We start from the raw sequence: 20075 nt of genomic DNA, 5'->3' as shown, positions 1-20075 counted from the left end.
ATACATGTTGTGTGCCAGTTTGGTTAAAATAAAATCATAAATGAAACCACTATCGTGCAGACAAGAAATTGTTGACGCACGCACCGACGCACAGACGACGGACGAAGGGTGATCACAAAAGTTCACCTTGTCACTATGTGACAGGTGAGCTTAAAAGCAGCCGCGCACCAATCCTTCAATGTGTCATCTTTTTTCATTGGATATTTCAAAATTTCTAGCCAATGGTAAAAGTCCTTATAAAAGCCATAAAAAAACATGCAAAAACGAACAGTAACTGTCACTAATTTTCTATTGCGCAGTAAAAACATGCCATACGGAGTTACAATACCAGGGTTTTCCTGGACGCAGGTTTTCTGCGTCCCTGATGCGCTTTTACTGCTTTGAACTCGCATTTCTTAGTGCCTCTACGTCCACTGGACCCGCAAAATCGGTCACAAAACTCCTTTGCACTGAAGCCTCCTCTGGGCAGATACCCATGTAAAATGCAGTTTTATACCACCGGGACCATCCCCGAATCATGGGTGCTCATTATACACAGGTAAAGACGATTTTCCAACTTCTAAACAAGTTTTGTTACGATGTTCGCCATTTTGGTAAAGGGAAACTACTCTCCGCGCTAACTGTCACCGCTAAGATTGCCGTTACGTTCCATAAAAGATCAATTGGTTTATTTTTCTATTAAACAAAATTAATTTCATATAAATTTAAAGTATTTTGATGAAAAAATATTAATAAATCACAAAAATTATGATACTAAGGCGTAAAAAAAAAATTGTTTGTTTCCAGTATCCCGACCTACCCTAAATTTTTGGCCCGACCCTAAATGTTTTTATGGCCTTTGAGAATATTTTTTTCAACTTTTTAACAAAAAGATGCAAAACTGCACTTTTTGTGCTTTAAACATGGCCAGTGATGTTAGAAATCAATTTACTGATGCTCTAAAGGCATAACCCCCTTATTTGTAATCATTTTTTGACAAAAAAATAATTTCCGAAAAGTCTCCCTTAATAAAAAAAAATTCCAAAAAAAAAAATATTTCCGACCTACATACCCTAATTTTTTTGAGCATGTTACCGGAAACAAAGAATTTTTTTTAGGCCTAATTAAGGATAGAGTATTATCTTTAACCGAGATCAAACTGTGAACAACATAATTGACACAAGGTGACACGTGAAATGCCGGTAATAACTGGCTATTTGATCATAACAAACAGACTATCACACCTTTTGTTATCGGTCTGAATTGAGAAGCTCATGCCATTTTGAAAGATACCATTCCGAAATATTGAATCAGCTGCTATCTAAATTAAAAAGATACAAGTTCATTTGGTTTTAGGGTAAATTTTTATAGTAATAATGTCCATTTTCAAGATCAATAATTTGTGGACCCCCAAAAATTATTGGAAGTGTCTAGGGGTACGGATCCGTACCTCTAGACGAACCTGTTATGAGTTTTCTAGGAGTACAGACCTCCGATTTTCTAGAGATTAAGGGTCATTTACATTTCAAATTTTGTTGAAAATGAAATAACAAATAAGAATTCACCAGAATTCACCTTAAACTTGGGTCTAAATGGTTTGAAACTTGAAACTTATGAATTTTCTTAAACGCCTATTTCAACACACAAAGCATCTTCAATGGCGTTGTACACTCATGCATTAAAAACAGTAAAAACAATTCATCAGTATTAACACAAAGTCTTGATTTGTTTCAATGTAATTGCTGTAGTATGAATTTTAGAACAATGAATAGTAGTCTTTGAAGAAGTGAGTTTTCAACTGCTTTCTGAAGATTTTAACTGATTCACTTTGTCTGAGATTTAATGGCAGTTCATTCCAAAGTTTTGGTCCAACCGTACTGAAGCTTCTGTCACTGAATGTTTTTTTCTTGTTATAAGGGACAACGTAGCATCCTACTGATGATTCTGACGAATGTAGTGTACGTTTTGGAATTTTACTAGACAAAAGTTCTATTAGATATTGAGGAGCATTACCAACAAAGCAGTTGTACATATAAGTAAGGATCTTAAAATTGATTCTTGCCTTCACAGGTAGCCAGTGCAAGTCATATAATGCCTGTTTTGAACTATCACGCATCTTACGGTTGAGAACAAGTTTGGCGCACATATTCTGAATACGTTGTAATTTACCTACTTCACAATTAGCAACACCATAAGAATAACATTACAGTAATCCAAGTGAGAAATTACTAATGACAAAACCAATATTTCAGTGGCTTCTTTGGTTAGGTATTTACGGATACTTTTGATCTTGAAATAATTCAACATTGCAGTTTTACATTTCCTTTTTATATGCTCCATGAAATTAAGTGTGTCATCTAGAAAAGCGCCTAAGTATCTAATACAACTTTGATTTTATCACTGCATATTTCAATGTCTGTGGTGGAACACTTATTCAACTGTTGGCGACTACCAAACATTATAAATTCTGTTTTAGATGTGTTCAGTTTTAGTTTGTTACTGTTCATCCAATCATTAATAACAGTAGCACAATTTTGAAGGTCTTGAATTGCAGTCTTTTCTGCGATGATTGTTGGCTGAAAACAAACGTTCGCAGTATGGTCATCTGCAAATCCAAACACGGAAATAGATGGGGGTACAATGTCAAAGAGCGTCCCGGCATAGGTCAAATAGAGCCAGGGGCCCAAACAACTTCCTTGCGGAACACTACATGTTAGATCACGCTGTGATGATGATGTTTTATCAACCCTCACACTACAGCTACGAGGTCATAGGTACGAATCCACCCATTCCAGTGCTGAACCACAAACACCATATTGATTTTTCAGTACGTCGACTAGGATGTCATGATCAACGATTTACGGATAACAACGTTCACCAGATTTGTTACATTTTCTTTCGAAACGTAAATAACCGAGGAACACCGAATAAATCATGATGAATGCCGCGTGATAAAGCATAAAATTGTTGTGCAATAAAGCATAAAATCGTTGTGCAATAAAGCATAAAATCATTACTTCAGTCTACACTGAAAACGATGAAAAACCCAATACATTTCTATGAAAAAAGAAAATTTCAGTCTTCAATGCAATATAAACAGGGGTGGTATAGTTCGTCATCAACAGGTGCGCGCAACACTTCCCGATGCGGCTTTTTTGTGTCAAAACATCTCTATTCGGTGAGTAAACTTGCCATTATTTCATTGATAACTAATAGATTCGGAAATGACATATATAGTCGAAAGTACCCGCACATGTGTCTAGTTTGTCATTTACGTTTGCATTTTTCAAGAAAGCCTTCCGTTTAAGAGAACATTCGTGCACAATGCACTTCATGGAAACACTTCCTTATTCACCACAACATATTATGTCGCCTAACAAGAGTTTACATACATTTCTGATAAATCCAAGCATTGACGGGTATTCTTTTATGGTAAACAGATGTCAGTGATACCTTGATTAGTCATTGGATTCTAAAATTTCCGAAAAATCAGTAAACTAAAATTTCGCCTTCCCGGTTCACCAACTGAATTGATGTCCTTCCCGGCTCACCAATTTCCAGCATGACTAACATAGGGCTGGTGCTCATGTAAATGTGATCACGCTTGCCTGGAAGTTCTATTAATTCGAATAACTAATTGTTAGAGCGCTTGCACTAGATGGTCCGTAAACTTCATTTAAGCATTTGAAGATAATATTGAAAGAACGAGGCATATCTTGAACATATGTTGTATACTATAAACGTGTATATGTATGATATATTATGTTCTATCATGTCCTTATATTTGTTATTTTAGGTACATGAAAAATGAAAAAGGAAACAAAACTTCTAGTCTGCATCAATGGAATAATTATTGTCAATATATGTTAAAAAGGATTGCTGACAAATCGGCATGCAAGACATAAATGACGTATTATATTTTCCAAAAACTGTACCACATAATATTTGAGAAGTGGAGAACATCCTCTAACGGAATTACCCCAGACAAGGATTTCAACGCTCAACTAGGTCTCCGTACCAAACACGACTATGTCTATAGCTGTTTGAAGGTATGGATATAAATAACTGATTTAATTTCAATAATGTTACAGTAGATAAACCTTAATAAGGGGTATAGTCAGATAGGCACTTCGACACATGATAATATAAATAGAAAGTATTTTGGAAACAATTAGTTAACTTGTTACTCTAATTATTTTTTCATGACAACTATATATGGCGTGTCATCGAAAATAGTCGAATATGATGGCTTTGATTCCGAACTTGAGTTCAAGGCAAGACTAGATGAGACAAATAAGAATATGCATTGATAATATGCTAAGTAAAGCAAAATTATATAGTTAAATTATCATCATGTGCTGTTTTTTAAAGGAACAACCTTTTATTATATTTTTAAAGGTATAAAGTCGCACCAATGCAGTTTAGTTTTAATGATATGCTACTATTTAATTTTGTTTAACATTTCAGGGCCATGTGATCATCACAGTTGCTGGGGAAAAATGAGAAATTACTGTATCGCGCCAACGAAATGTTCTTATTAAGGAGTTTTAGATGTGCGCAGGGAAAGAACAAGAGTGACTGCAACCGAATTATAATTACCACGTAGTAGAATGGGACATCGACTGAATCTACACTAGAAAGCGGTTCAGGATTTAACATTTGACTAATGTTCAGATTTTGCTTGCAAATCTTAGTGCACCCAATTAAATGTTAAAACTCGAAGTCAGCTTGAACAGTGGTAGAACAATTTTACATGCAATGTAAATTATTTTACTTTTCTTAAACTGTTTAGTTGTTGAAAATGTTGTTGTATAAAAGATTATTTTAAATAGGAAATTTTACTGATTTTTTATTTAAACCCTTACTCAACATTTAAAAAAATGAAATTCACCTTAAGTTTCATTGAGACCGCGTATCTGACAAATTCGTTCCACATTGTATGCTTTAATTTTCTTCGGTCAAGAAGTAGTGTACATCTCTATGTCACATATTTTCAACAATTGGAAATATTCAGACACGACAGGGAACCCTAAAATAATTCTAATATTCTAAAATGCATAATACCCTCAACAACATGGTTATTATGAAATTAAAGGTGTTTTATTTTAAATGGCGTTTGTTTTCATCCACATTCTGAATAGACGACAGCAGCTTTCTGTGGAAAAAATATCAGAGAATATGTCAACATCTATAGAGGAAGGAATTACACGGAAAAGAAAGCTCTGAATGTTATTGATAAGTTATCGTTATAATCAATTATTGCTATGATATACACCATGTACATTCTTTTGTAATTATGAAAATTATACAAGAGGGCCAAAATGGCCCTATATCACTTACCTGTTATCATTGCACTTAAGGACAAGAAGATCAAAGAATCATAATCCAGATCAATCAAAAGAATTATGAGAAAATATAGTTGAAATTTTCTTAAAGTTACTTCAAATAAAATTATTTTCAAATCAGGCCAGTAGTTTTATGCCCAAAGGATTACATCGAGCAAAATTTTGACTGATGAAGCCCAAAGGACAGGAACAACAAAGCTGCTATTAAGCCGAAAAGGTCAAAATAGCTAATTTTGGTCCTTTCAGGGGCCGTAACTCTGGAACCCATTAGGGGATCTGGCCGATTCAAGAATGGAACCAAGACCTTATGGTGACACAAGTTCTGTGTAAGTTTGATTAAATTCAAATCAAAAATGAAGCTGCTATTGTGCAGACAAGGTCAAAATAGCTAATTCTGACACTATCAGGGGCCATAACTCCGGAACCCATAAAGGAATCTAACCATTTCAAGAAAGGAACCAACATTTTGGTTCGATAAAAGTTGTGTGCAAGTTTGGTTAAAATCAAATCATAAATGAAGCTGCTATTGTGCAGACAAGGTCAAAATAGCTAATTTTGGCCCGTTCAGGGGCCATAACCCTTGAACCTGTTGCGGGATCTGGTCAGTTCCAGAAAGGAACCAAGATCTTATGGTGACACAAGTTTTGTGCAAGTTTGATTAAAATCAAATCATAAATGAAGCTGCTATGGTGCAGAAAAGGTCAAAAAAGCTAATTCTGGCCCTTTTAGGGGCCATAACTCTGGAACACATAATGGGATCTGGTCGGTTCAAGAAAGGAACTGAGATCTTATGGTGACACAGGTTTTCTGCAAGTTTAATTAAATTCAAATCATAAATGAAGCTGCTATTGTGCAGACTAGGTCAAAATAGCTAATTCTGGCCCTTTCAAGGGCCATAACTCTGGAACCCATGAAGGAATCTGGCCAGTTCAAGAAAGGTAACAAGACCTCACAGTGATACAAGTGGTGTGCAAGTTTGGTAAAAATCAAATCATAAATGAAGCTGCTATTGTGCAGACAAGGTCAAAATAGCTAATTTTGGCCCTTTCAGGGGCCATAACTCTGGAACCCATAATGGGATATGGCCGGTTGAAGAAAGGAACCAAGATATTATGGTGATACAAGTTGTGTGCAAGTTTGGTTAAAATAAAATCATAAATGAAACCACTATCGTGCAGACAAGAAATTGTTGATGCACAAAAATAGCAAATTCTGGCCCTTTAAGGGGCAATAACTCTAGAACCCATGAAGGGATCTGGCCAGTTTTTGAAAGGAACTGAGATATCATGCCAATACAAGTTTTGTTCAAGTTTGATCAAAATTGCTTGCAAAATGTTGTCTCTATCTTGTTCACAAGAATTTGTGGACAGACGACGGACGGACAACGGGCGATCACAAAAGCTCACCCTGTCACTATGTGACAGGTGAGCTAAAAAAGGTTGAAGTGGAGATGCACTGCCTATACTTCAAAATCAACAAAAATCAGAATATAATAACTCTTGAAACCATTAAACTGGAAAATGCTGAGGTTTTGCGCAACTACACTAATTATAACTCAGAAATTTCATTAAAAACACACAAAAATTGATACAGTGGCAATGTAGTATAATCTGTGAACGTTTATTGACCGAAACATAGAGATAACAAGAATATTTACATTGTTGTGTTTTACCCGTTATGAGCATTAGTGTCAACTACATTTCAAACAAAGTTTAATACTGCAGTTGCCTTTCAACAAAATCTGTCAAACGTTATTTAGAAGAAAGGAGAGGCACTGACAATACTCTGTGACTTCAACACAGACAGACAAAACAAAAAATGTTTCAATAAAAAATCACAATTGTTTGAAGTCACGCAAAATCACATTAAATTCCGTCTACAAAAGCTGTTCATGGTTAAATATTGTACAGTAGTGGTCACATGTAACAGTGAGCTGTTTTGAACGGTGTCACAACGACTACTTTTGTGGTCTTCATTTCTGACTTTTTCACAAACATCCTTCTTCTTCTTCTTAATACTACACTCCCTCAAAATAATGAAGATTATGTGTAGGCGCTGGTGAATTTAAAATAACTTTAAAAGATATAGTGTTTGTACATACAGAAATTTATAGTACAGGAGCTAAAAGTCTTTTCTTTTTTCTTTTTTTCTTATACAAATTTAGGATAAAATATTTGTACAGTAGAATTAGTAGTTGTTGTTTAATTAACTATGGCTGAGACAACAACAGGCACAGTGACGATGGTCTTAAACATGTCATCTGTGGCTGCTTCATGGGCTGTAATGGGTAACAAGTTCCACTGGCTAACGGTCCTGGGATAGAATGAAAATTTATATGAGTCTTCTAGATGTTCCACAACAAGCGGGACGGTATTGTTCTTTCTACAATTCTGATTTTTTTTGACGCGTCATTTTATTCCCGAGAAATGCATGAATTACTATATGCAGTTTATGTTCATCTGTCTACGGATACTGCTGAACCCAAGTGTTTAGCTTCATAATTTAATTCTGATAAACAGAATATCTCAGGTGTTTCTGTTGTGATCTGAAAAAGAATGAGTGAATCTGTCATAATATAGCCCTTGAAGGTAAATTAAGCACTGTTTTTACTGACATAAACGTCTGTGCTAAATACTAGTTTTGCTGGTATGGCAACCGAAGTACCATGCGTTAAAATAAATTGAAAGGCTACATATAATTAAGTCAAACACGATGCCACATGGGCGGTGAGCTGGGATGTGCATCGTTTTACCTGGTGAACCGGGAAGGCGAAATTTTATATTACTGATTTCTTTGAAACTATAGATTCCAATAATTAATTAAGGTATCACTGACCTCGGTTTGCCATAAAAGAACACCCGTCAAGGCATTTAGTCACTAGAAATGCATGAAAACTCTTTTTATGCGATATAATATGGTGTGGTGAATGGGGAAGTGTTTCCATGAAGTGCATTGTGCTCGAATGTTCTCTTAAACGTAAGACTTTCTTGAAAAATGCAAACGTCAGTGATAAACTAGAGACACATGCTGGTACTTTAGACTATATGTCATTTCCGAATCTATTAGTTATCAATGAAATAATCGCAAGTTTACTCACCGAATCGAGATGTTTTGACATAAAAAAGCAGCATCGGGAAGTGTTGCGCGCACCTGTTGATGACGTACTATACCACCCCTGATGAACTGCAATACAAACTGCAGTAACCAAAGTCATAGAGTAAGTAACCTTGGTAACCAAAGGAATATAATGGGTTGTAAATGGACACTTGTGCTGTTGTGCACTGACAAAAAGAGTACAGTAACCAAAGCAGTAGAGTAAGTAACCCCAGTAACCAAATGTATATAGTGAGTTACAAATGGACATAGCTGTGCAGAGACCTGTGCACATTTTGGGCCATATATTATGATGATATATGAACAGTTTCTTTTACTTAATGTCGGTTAATCGATTATTAAACAATCAGTTCCGCGCTGATTATCATTTAATTTATATCTTCTTAAATAACAAAATAAATAGGTGCATATTATTATGCTTAATTCATTTTTTCTGCTGAATTTCAAATAGAGTTCATTTAAGGGTTACATTTAGCACTCATTTATCTGTTATCAACAGTTTATTTTATAACAAACTTATCGGCACGAAACAGTGTATTCATTTGGAGTTCCTCGGTTATTTAGGTTTTGAAAGAGAAGGTAAACAATCGGGTGAACGCTGGTATCTGTAAACCATTTATATCCAAGTTTTAAGTGAACACTGGTTAAGTCTTATTTTTTATTTCATTTTCAACAAAACTTAAGGGGACGCATACTTTGAAATTAGAAAAAAGTGGGTGGGGTATGATAAAATTTACCTGCAAAAAAGTACAAGGTTTTGGTACATGAAATGGATACTGTTTCAACTGTTATAAGTACACAAAGGATTGCTCAATAAAATAAAAATGAGAAAACTGAAACAAGAAAGTTATTGTTGAATTACATAAGACTTACTGTGTACATTCAAAGTCAACAATTAAGACTTTTTGGTGCGAAAATAATAGTGCTTCACCTTGTCCAAACATTTACCAATGTCCTACAGATTCTAATTTAAAGAAAGAATGTGAAATATGGTCACTGTCTTGCTTTTCATATCGCATATGTAAGCTAAAACACATTATTTAGTTTGTTTACAAAGTAGTGCATAAGAAAAGATACGGTGGTCAAGGAATGCCACATTCCAAAACTAAAAGAGTATATTCCCCTTAATACATTAAACATTTATCGTTACAGAAGTCTAGTGGCTTACAATAAGGGCCTAGAAATGTTGCCATTATTAATTTTTAACTTGGTATTCATGAACTACAATGCATTTAAATATCAAAACACATTCAACAAACTTTTGAAAATGTATTGTCTTAAAAATCCCTAAAATAAGGTATGAAATTTGGTTGAGAGGTCCAATCAATGTGTATATGTGCAAAAGTAACATTCTAATCTTGTTCACAAAAGTTACTAATACACAGCAGGCATGTCAATGATCAAAACTGGACGAATATACAGTTATCCTCACTTTAATGTCATTTATAATTTGTCCTTCAATTCTCCACCATACTTTTCATAACTCTGTTTGCACGAGTTGCACGAGAATGCTGTCATTCACGTAAAAAAATGGGGTCAAATAAGTTGTAAATGCAATATCATCTAAACGTAATTAATGGATTATGCAGTTCAAGATAAACTTTATCTCATAACGTAACGAACATGTATAATGTTGTAACAACAACTTTACTTACACTGATTTAAGTAGCAGTCGGTTTATAAGTGACTTTATTGATTCATTTTGTGTTTTGTTATTGTTGTCAAAAAGTATAACGGAAGTGCCTCACAACTGAAGCGGAAACCAGTTTGATGCGCAAAGTAGTCCAATGTAAGTAATATTTTTTGACAAATGTCCACAGAAATTAATAATTTTCTAATTTTGAAGACGAATATCTGAATAGGATTCATCATTTGATAAGAAATTATAATCATCGACATGTTTTTTTTAAAAATCGTACACGTGCTGACACCTAAGTTGTCTCCCGTTGTTTATTAGAGTTACCTTTCGTCCGGCGCAGTAATACATTTGCAGTGAATCGCCGAGAAGTCGTGGGAAAATTAAAAACCATGTAAATAAACTAAAATTAACCACCTTTTCAAGATGAATTTCTAGTGATCGCCATTATGCATTTAACCCGCCTGACCTGTGTAGCATCTTAGATATCTGTTCTAAGGTATTCATTGTGTAGAATGTCATGTTATGCCCTTGCAATGCTAATCCCACTCTGATTTTTTTTGTTTACATTTTTATCAATGAGAAATATGGCGTCCATCCCGAGCTGAAATGACGTGGCGTTAAATTTTTACATGTTTAAGCAAACCTAGTGTGTTAGAAAGAAAATCTCATCCCTTCAACATTATTTGGAACACTGTTATTGTAAAAAACCTGTTTTTTCCTTATACAAAAGCTTAATATTTTGTGTTGAATGTACTTTCACAAAGACCTCTGTTTTCCTATTACATTCATAGTACCACATCCTTATCCACAAAATACTGAATATTACAGGTGTCCATAAGTATTATATCAGTTTAGGAATATGTTTTTTATTTTCCCACCATCGATTTCTTGAATATGCACCCCTTCCGCATTTCTGTATGAACTGTGAATGTAGCAATATGTGTCCCCTTAAGATTATACATATAACCCTACATATCTAGAAAAAAGAGGTCCGTACCCCTAGAAAACCCCTAACAGGCTTTACTAGAGGTACGGATCCGTACCCCGTGGCACTTCCAAAATTATTAGAGTCCATTAAATTAGCAGCCATGGGACTTGGGGAGTCCGTCGACTCCCAAATAAAAAACCCGAGGGAAAAACCTGCAATACTTCCCTTGTGGTTCACGCCCTAGCCCAGCCCTAAATCTAGGGGCCATGGGCTACTGGGCCCCAGCTAACATGGCTAATTTATACTGCAATCGTCAGTTAATTGATTAAATCGTTTACGTTAATCTTTCTACAGTTGTTGCGGAAGATTTACAGTCAACTCGTCCCCTAGTCAACTCGTCCCCCAGTCAACTGGTCCCCGTTTTGGTCATTTCGTCCCCCTCGGCGATTTCAAATTGGTCATTTCGTCCCCCTTTTTCGGCCCCCTTTTTAAAACATATTTTTGATATATTATGAGTATGATAAATTAAGTCGTTTTTTCTTTCAAATAAGTATATTTAATACTAAAAATATACATAAGTTTTCGTTTATTTTACGAACTTTTTGCTTTAAAAATGATCGATTTAACAAGAAGGATTTTCTGTTGTTTTTTTTTCTGTTTTTTTTCTTTGTTTCTTTGTTTTTGTAAGTCTGCTATGTTGGACAACATGATTGTTGTTTAAAAGTTCGTGTTTGATGCTGCTTATTTTCAAACTCTTGAATAAGATTAAACTTTTTATTAAACTTTATTATAACAAATAATTTCCTTACTCCAATCAATTATTAACACATTTAATTATACTAGGGGAAAATTTTGACACATTTATTTCGGTCAATCAACAACTCATGCAATTAAGTACTATTAACACCTTCCAATCAGCCCAATCAACGCCTTTTAATGTGATTAATTACCTTTAACACCTTTCGCATGTAGGATTAGGCTCATTCTACTCTACCCCTGTCTCCCTACTTTTGAAGTATTATTTTTATTTTAATGACAAAAAATGAATATAAAGCATGCTGGTAATCTTTAGTAATACATTTGTGACAGGTATTAATTGTTTATTTATTTTTATTGTATTTCTAATTAAAACTCTTTTATTATGACTAGGAATAAGGATTTATTGCTGTGTATTTTCTTACTATAATATCTAAAAAGTTCATTAGATTTTCTATTATTTTATATTTTTATTACTAAGGGCATTATATTTATATATATATATTTACTAAATTTTATTTCAGTTATTTTTTTTATATTTTCAGTATATTTCTTTTATTATTTTATAAAACCTAATTATTTAAAGTTAACCATTTCCAATATAATTCTTTCAAAACACACGATGATTTTAAATACCAGTTTTTAAAGTCAAAGATATCATAAAAAAGCAAAAATGCCTAAAATATTAAGGGGGACAAAATTACCAAAAGGGGGACGAATTGACCAAAATGGGGACGAGTTGACCAAATTTTATCATGATGGGGACGAAATGACCAATTTTGGGGGACGAAATGACCAAATCGGGGACGAGTTGACTGGGGGACGAGTTGACTAGGGGACGAGTTGACTTGATACCCATTCTGGGCCCCAGCTAACATGGCTAATTTATACTGCAATCGTCAGTTAATTGATTAAATCGTTTACGTTAATCTTTCTACAGTTGTTGCGGAAAATGGCCGACTTCCGGTTGACGCATCTAAAAATAACGGTGCAGAGCAGGTGCGTGAAAGACCTCAAAATGGTGAATGAATCAAAATATTTTCTTCATAACTTCATGCATAATAGTCTAGATTGAATCAAATAAATCAAGCAATTGCTCTAAACTGTGTTAATTTAAGACACCATGAAAGTCTAGACGGTAGACCAAACATTCTTCACTACATGATAATTTATAAGAGTGTAGAGACCATTGGAGTTGTGTCATGGTGTGTACTGACTGTACCGACCCTGTAAGATCTATTAAATTTTCATACAATATATTTCTCATTTTTTACATAAATATATAAGCACAGGACTCATTTAGTTGTCTGAAATAAAACAAGAGCACCGCGGAGCAATATATGCCCGAACCTATCCTGTAATCTTTACCTTACCGTGAAAGATTTGATTTTCCACATTTTTGGGAGACACATTTCCATTTTCGTGACGTCATTCGTTATACTTTAGTTGTTTTATTTGTTACTTTTTATAGATATAGTAGATTTAGATCTGATTAAATTCCATACTGTAACGTACCCTACTGTATTCGAATTTCAAAATGAGGGGATGGTGTCGGCCCAGTACAATTTCTCCTTCTTTGCTGTATAGTGAAACAAGCTATTTTGGACAAGGATTGTCTTTCTTTCTTTCTTCCTTTAAATGACTTCGATCATTATTGATCATAACGTCATGCGGGTGGCAATTTGTACAGTCAGAAGAGTTGATAAAAACAACAACTATATATATACCCATATATGATACAGTTAATAAAAAATAAGTAATTTTGATGCCAAAATGGCTCTCACAGCCAAATTATATGTTTTTAAAAAGGGTAGCTGACCCAACCTGTTAAAACTATGTACAGGGCTACTGGTACTGATGATAAACCCGAACAGAAAATGAGGTTTTTAACCTGTAACTTTTTTATTTCTGCAAATTGTAATCAATGGTCGGTATCAACATAAAGCTTAACCTTTGCTGAAAACTTTACATAATTCAAATTTACATTTAGTAAACAAACTCACACGAAGTGAGGCCCTGAAAGGGGTATGTAAAAAGGGGACTATATGAACGTTGACTGATGATAAATTCGAACACTTTGTCATTTACAAAATTTTCTTGGTATTATTATATTGAAACTTTCCCCAAAAAGCTGCAACAGTCATTCCTGATCACGTAATGAAAAGTTACCAAATGTCAGACCTTCATGTTTTCGACAGTGAGCATGCGCAAAAACACCCTCTTCCCCAGTAATTTTGGATAAATATTTTTTATACAAACAAATGTAAGTCATTTATTTATACAGAATATTTACCAATTTTGTTTTTGTTTACACCAGTTGGTGTTTTAAGTGGAAACTATTAGATGGTGTGTTCAATTTTATAAATAACCGATTGCAATCGAATATTTCCAAGGTGGTCGACTTTATCATCTGTCCGGGTTTATCATCAGTACCAGTACATTACCTTACATTGTCATAATGGCCTTCTTGAAGGAGTCCACTGTACTAATGGAGACAGTTGACACAGACAGGCCATTCCAGACTGGTATTAACCTAGGAAAAAATGAATACTTAAAGCAATCTGTATGTGCATGGGGAAAATCTATAGTACTGGAAGGGATGACTGTGTCTGGTTCTAAGTGACCTATTTGTAATATAGGGGTCAAGTATCTATCCTTATCGATACAGACTAGATTGTTATGAATTTTGTAGAAAAAGGTTAAACTTGTGACCTCTCTTCTATGCTCTAGACTATCCATGTCTAATTCTGTCAGCATGTCACCCACATGACTGGTCCTACGCCACCTCCTACATGCCCATCTTGCCGCAGTGCGTTGCACCTTTTCAATCCTCTGTACATTCTGTTGGGTGTAGGGATTCCATACTGGGGATGCATACTCAATCTGGGGTCTAACCAAGGTTTTATATGCCAAAACTCTTGTCCCCTGTGGGGCAAAAGAGAGGTAACGACGTATGAAACCCAGTGTTCTAGTGGCCCTACTAGCCACATTGTCTATGTGTTTGGACCAATCCAGAGTATTGGTGATAGTTACATCAAGATACTTAGTAGAGTCAACTGCATCTGGGACTTGGCCATGGAGCAAATAATTATGTTTAATAAGGTTGGCCTGTTTATGTCTAGAAAATAGAAATTCTCATAACTTCGCATTTGGCCACATTGAATTTCATTAACCAAGTTTGCTCCCACTGTTGCAGTTTATTCAGATCATCTTGTAGTGTCAGACAATCTGAGTATGAATGGGTATCGCGATACAACACGCAGTCATCAGCAAAAAGACGCACTGTTGATAGGATTCCCTCAGGTAGGTCATTAATAAACAAGAGGAATAATACTGGCCCAAGAACTGAGCCTTGGGGAACACCAGATACTACTGAGACTGGGTCAGTCTCTGCACCATCAAGGATTACCACCTGAGACCTGTTATTTAACAAGATTCAATCCATTTAAGGGTGGAACCCCGTATACCATAAACATTTGACTTGTGCATGAGTCTCTTATGAGGCACCTTATCAAAGGCCTTGGAAAAATCCATGATTAATATATCGGTTTGGACATGTTTCTTGGTTTTACTATTATCCAGGTTGTGGGCCAAGTCATGAATAAATTCACACGATCTTTTCTCTCGGAAGCCGTGTTAAAAATTTGACAAAATGTTAGACAATGAAACGTGTTTCATTAAAGTACTAACAATTGTGTGTTCAAGGACTTTACATGAAGTACATGTAAGGGAAACTGGTCTATAATTGATCGGGTTATACTTGTGAATTTCACAACAAAATTGCAGCATTGGCAGCTCTGTATTTCTGAAGAGTAATACTATCCCAGTCAATATATCACAGAAAAGCACCACCATCAACAATGAACTTTTTTGCTACACATCAAAGTATCTAGTCCATGTTTAAATTTCCCACTGACATCTGTCATGGCCGCCAGTCTGGTGTAGTTTTTTAATCATTCCGCACAGAAACGTTGTCCTGAAAAACACACATAAAACAACTGTTAAAGACATCAGAAATGACAAAAGACAAAAAAATGTACACAGTATCGATAAATACATCTGGAATTTAAAATGTCAAAGTAGGGATAGTGTTAAATTGGGAACTTCAAAATTTCAAAGAACTACTTCCTAGGATACAACGATCCGGAAGTACTTCAATACCGGGGTGACACCGGATGCGTGGTGGTGGTTGGTGAAGGACGTGAAAAATTGTGCTGATGTTTTAGTGACTTTTTTGACTTTTAGTTAACTTTTGCAGGTGTAAATAGTGTAGTAAGTTTGTAGTAAATGTAGCCGACGTCAAATAGAAATGGATGAAGAACTGAATTAAAGTTTTAGTGGGGATTTAAGACTGTTTAAGTCGATTTACGAAAATCCTTGTTCTGGCGGTGATGGCAGCCATCTTAAAATTTTAAATTTTGTGCGGTGTTTTATGAACTTTTAGCAGTAAAGGCCTTTTTTAATCTCTCTGTATATATAGAGAGACAGAGAGAGAGAGAGAGAGAGAGAGAGAGAGAGAGAGAGAGGCTCCGTGAATTTGTTTAGCCATCTGAATTTTAAGTTACGAGTGATTTTATGTTTCAGTATTGACTTTATTGCACATTTCTGTGCCATACAATTCAAGGGAAAGGCAACGTTGTTCTAATATTAATTTTGTCAGCTGGGATTTCTTAAATATTTTAAAGAAGTGAAAGAATTTTCAAAATCGGAGTAAAAATGAGAAAGTTATGAACATTTAAATATTTTGTCAAATTGACGGCCATTTTGTTTCCATGGCCACAAAAAACAAAATGGCGGATTTATTAAATTTTTAGATACACATTTGAACTGCATTTACTTATTACTGTAAAAATCTACTTTTTCCAGCTATAATGAAAGAAATTATCATGTTTTACACCTTACACTCAAGAAACATATGAAAATCAGTCTTTTAAAAGATTATTTGCTAAATAAATTATTCAGCAGTGTTTAAATGACGTCATAAACACACTAAAATGGCTGCCTCCATTGTCAGCCATTTTCTTAAAATTCAAACTGCCATATCTTTTTCAACAGTTGTCCGATTTTAAAAATTCTTTCAGTGTTATGAAAAGCTTGATGGCTTTCATATAAAATTTACTTATTTTCAGGCTTTCCTTACCCTTTAATCTGTACATAGTATAATTGTCATATACCACACAATATTTTTCTTGTGGTAAATTATTTCTTCCTGAGAATTATTTATTCACTTTCTGGTATGGCAGCACAAACGTTGCTGAATTAACATTTTTGTCCAATGTTCATATTATTATTTTATGGTTGACTTTTTTGTTATTAGTTTTATTCATTTCTGTTGACTGTTTCTCGATAAGTTCATCAAATACACTTTAACAGTATACTTGCAAATCTACGCATATGGAAAAAGACCTTACAGGCGAGATAAACAGAAATGTTCAAATATCATATCAAATTGTGCCTGTGCTTTCATATAAAATAGGTCAGAGATGTTCACTGTATGAATATTACGTAGACAACCTGGTTTTCCTCATATCTCACAGATAGGCACCAGTTAGTTGATATTTCTGGTACTATGTCCTCAAATGCAAATATTACCTGTGGTGTGCCACAAGGGTCAATATTAGGCACCTTGCTGTTTTTAATTTATGTCAATGACATGTCAGCAGTAATAAAAAATAAGTTATTACTATATGCAGATGATTCTGCAATTCTTATTTCAGCCAGACGTAAGTCAGATATTGAAAGGCTTCTCAGTCAGGATTTGCAAAGTGTTAGTCAATGGCTTGTTGGTAACAAACTTTTCCTGCACCTTGGAAAAACTGAGTCCATACTTTTTGGGTCTAAGCAAAGGTTAAAATCTAACTCCCAACTCGATATTTCCTGCAATGGTCAAACGATTGCTAGCAAGTCATCTGTCAATAGATCAAAGTTTAACTTTTGAATTCATGGCTAGGGCGGTTATACAAAAGGCTAATGCTAGGTTGAAATTTTTATACAGAAAGAGTGAATATCTCACTCAGCACACAAAATTTAAACGACTTCTGGTTATGTCCCTTATACAGTGTCATTTTGACTATGCCTCCTCTGCCTGGTTTAATAGCTTAACTGAAGAGCTAAAACACAAGTTACAGGTTACTCAAAACAAACTAGTCAGATTTATTTTAAATCTTCATCCTAGGTCACACATTGATAAAGTACATTTTAAAAAACTTAACTGGCTTCCAGTGTCTAGCAGAGTCAATCAGAATATCCTATGTCATGTTTTTAAAATTAATGTTAATCAAGCTCCATCCTAAATGGGTGAACATTTTATTCCAGTTAACCATATGCACAATTGTCCTACCAGATTCAGAGTTAATGCCAGCTCTAGAAATATACTTACTAATGGAGATATACCATTTTCTGATAATAAGCGTTTTGCAATTCGAAAAGTTAAATGTTTTGGAAAAAACTCTTTTGCATACATTGGCTGTACCTTGTGGAACAGTTTGCCTAAGTATTTGAGGGACTGCACATCTTTGTCGAGTTTCAAACTAAAACTAAGGGAGCACATGTTTAATGTAATGTAAAGTTGTTTTATTTTTTAAGTTTTTAATGTAGAAGTATCATTTCTAAGTTTCAGTATTACTATTGTATACTATTTGATAGGTTTATTTCCTGCTTTGGTTAGTGGAGCATTGCGCGTTCTGCTAGTCTTAAATTTCATTCTAGTCAATTTTGGTTTAGTCATGGCATTTTTATGAGATTAGGTGATTAATTTGCAACCTCATTTGTAGCTACTTTTTTATTACCAATTTATTGTTATATTAACCTTGACTAGTCTTAATATAAATCCTCTAGTTGTCATTGTTTGCAATGTTTGCTTGATATTACCCAGTTTTTCAATATTTTTGTGATAAGTTTGAGTCTTTCTTATTTGCCTGTGATATGTCTGCCTATGTCATACCCTATTATATGCCAAGGACCACAATGAAATAAGGGATTCTTTTATCTCTTTTTTGTGTCATCCTTTGCTATATAATGTTGATGTCATGGATGCATTTAACATATATTTTGTTCATTGCTGTTTGTATGTTTTATATGATGCCATGAAATTGTACATTGTATGCAGAAATAAATCTATCTATATATGTGATATATATTTATACAAAAGGGCATACATGACTGCTAAATACGAGGCACATTTTAAAATAGATATATTACTAACTTTGATAGAAACATTGGGGTTATTTTAAAACATCATCGCAATTCATTAAACATGGTCTGATGTGTGCATTTCATAACTGTGAAACGTGACAGAAAGTCACGGATTAAAAGTAATTTTGTTGCTTAGGATACAGATATTTAGCATGGAAATTATGTATTAAATGTTTTTTATAGAGTTGGTACATGCATTTTAAATGACTGTTCCAAGTACCGCAATTCTTAGTCACGTACATGTACTTCTAGGTAAAATTGCATAATATCATGCTCATTTAAGTTCAAAACACGTTAAAGTAAAGATAATCAGTAATATAATATATCAATATATAATTTCATTTGTAAAATATTTTTGATGGGTTTAACGTACCGACACAATTATAGGTCTTATAGCGATTTTCCAGCTTTGATGGTGGAGGAAGACCCCAAGGTGCCTCTCTATGCATTATTTCATCACGGGCAGGCACACGGATAAAACCACCGACCTTCCGTTGGCCTGCTGGATGGCTTCCTCACATGAAGAATTCAACGCCCCGAGTAAGGCTCGAACCCATATCGCGGTGTGGAGCAAGTGATTTGAAGTCATTGGCCTTAATTAACCAACCGACCACGGAGGCCCCTATAGCTTATTTAACAAGAGCTGTCCGTAAGACAGCGCGCTCCACTATTCGGCGATTTGACAGTAAATGAACTTATGTCTCAGTAAGGAAGATACACCAAGATATAACAGGACGCTACTACTCAGAGGGGTTAAAGGTCAAGAATGGAAGGGGTACTGATGATGATGGTAAAGACATATTTTGAGTTTCAAGTCATTATCTTATATAGTACCAAAGTTATGTCCAGAAAACGAAGTTTGTAAAAAATTTAAGTATGAAAGGGGCATAATTTGGTCAAATATACAAATCAGAGTTATGGGAATTCTTACCACACATGCAGATGATGATAGAGATATATTTTAAGTTTCAAGTCATTATCTTATATTGTACTAAAGTTATATCCAGAAAGCAAAGATTGCCAAAAAAACTTTAAGTATGAAAGGGGCATAATTCTGTCAAAAAATACAGTTAGAGTTATGGGGATTGTAACCACACATGCATATGATGATTATAAAGAA

The 20075-nt window shown here is 34.6% G+C and overlaps 1 protein-coding gene across 5 annotated transcripts in view; it reads right to left on the bottom strand.

Annotated features, from left to right (window-relative positions):
* The window catches only part of LOC123533884 (uncharacterized), a 69200-nt gene extending 55982 nt beyond the window's left edge, over positions 1 to 13218 (bottom strand). For all 5 annotated transcript variants that reach the window (XM_045315836.2, XM_053519202.1, XM_045315837.2 and 2 more), the window contains exon 1: positions 13135 to 13218. In XM_045315836.2, the coding sequence (XP_045171771.1) occupies positions 13135 to 13179 (45 nt within the window). In that variant the 5' untranslated portion in view covers positions 13180 to 13218. The remainder of the gene's footprint in view (positions 1 to 13134) is intronic.
* Positions 13219 to 20075: the final 6857 nt, after the last annotated feature.

This window comes from Mercenaria mercenaria, chromosome 12 (assembly GCF_021730395.1).
Source record: "Mercenaria mercenaria strain notata chromosome 12, MADL_Memer_1, whole genome shotgun sequence".
Lineage (NCBI taxonomy): Eukaryota > Metazoa > Mollusca > Bivalvia > Venerida > Veneridae > Mercenaria > Mercenaria mercenaria.
Note: the sequence above shows the minus strand (reverse complement) of the source record. Positions and strands in the feature narration are given on the sequence as shown.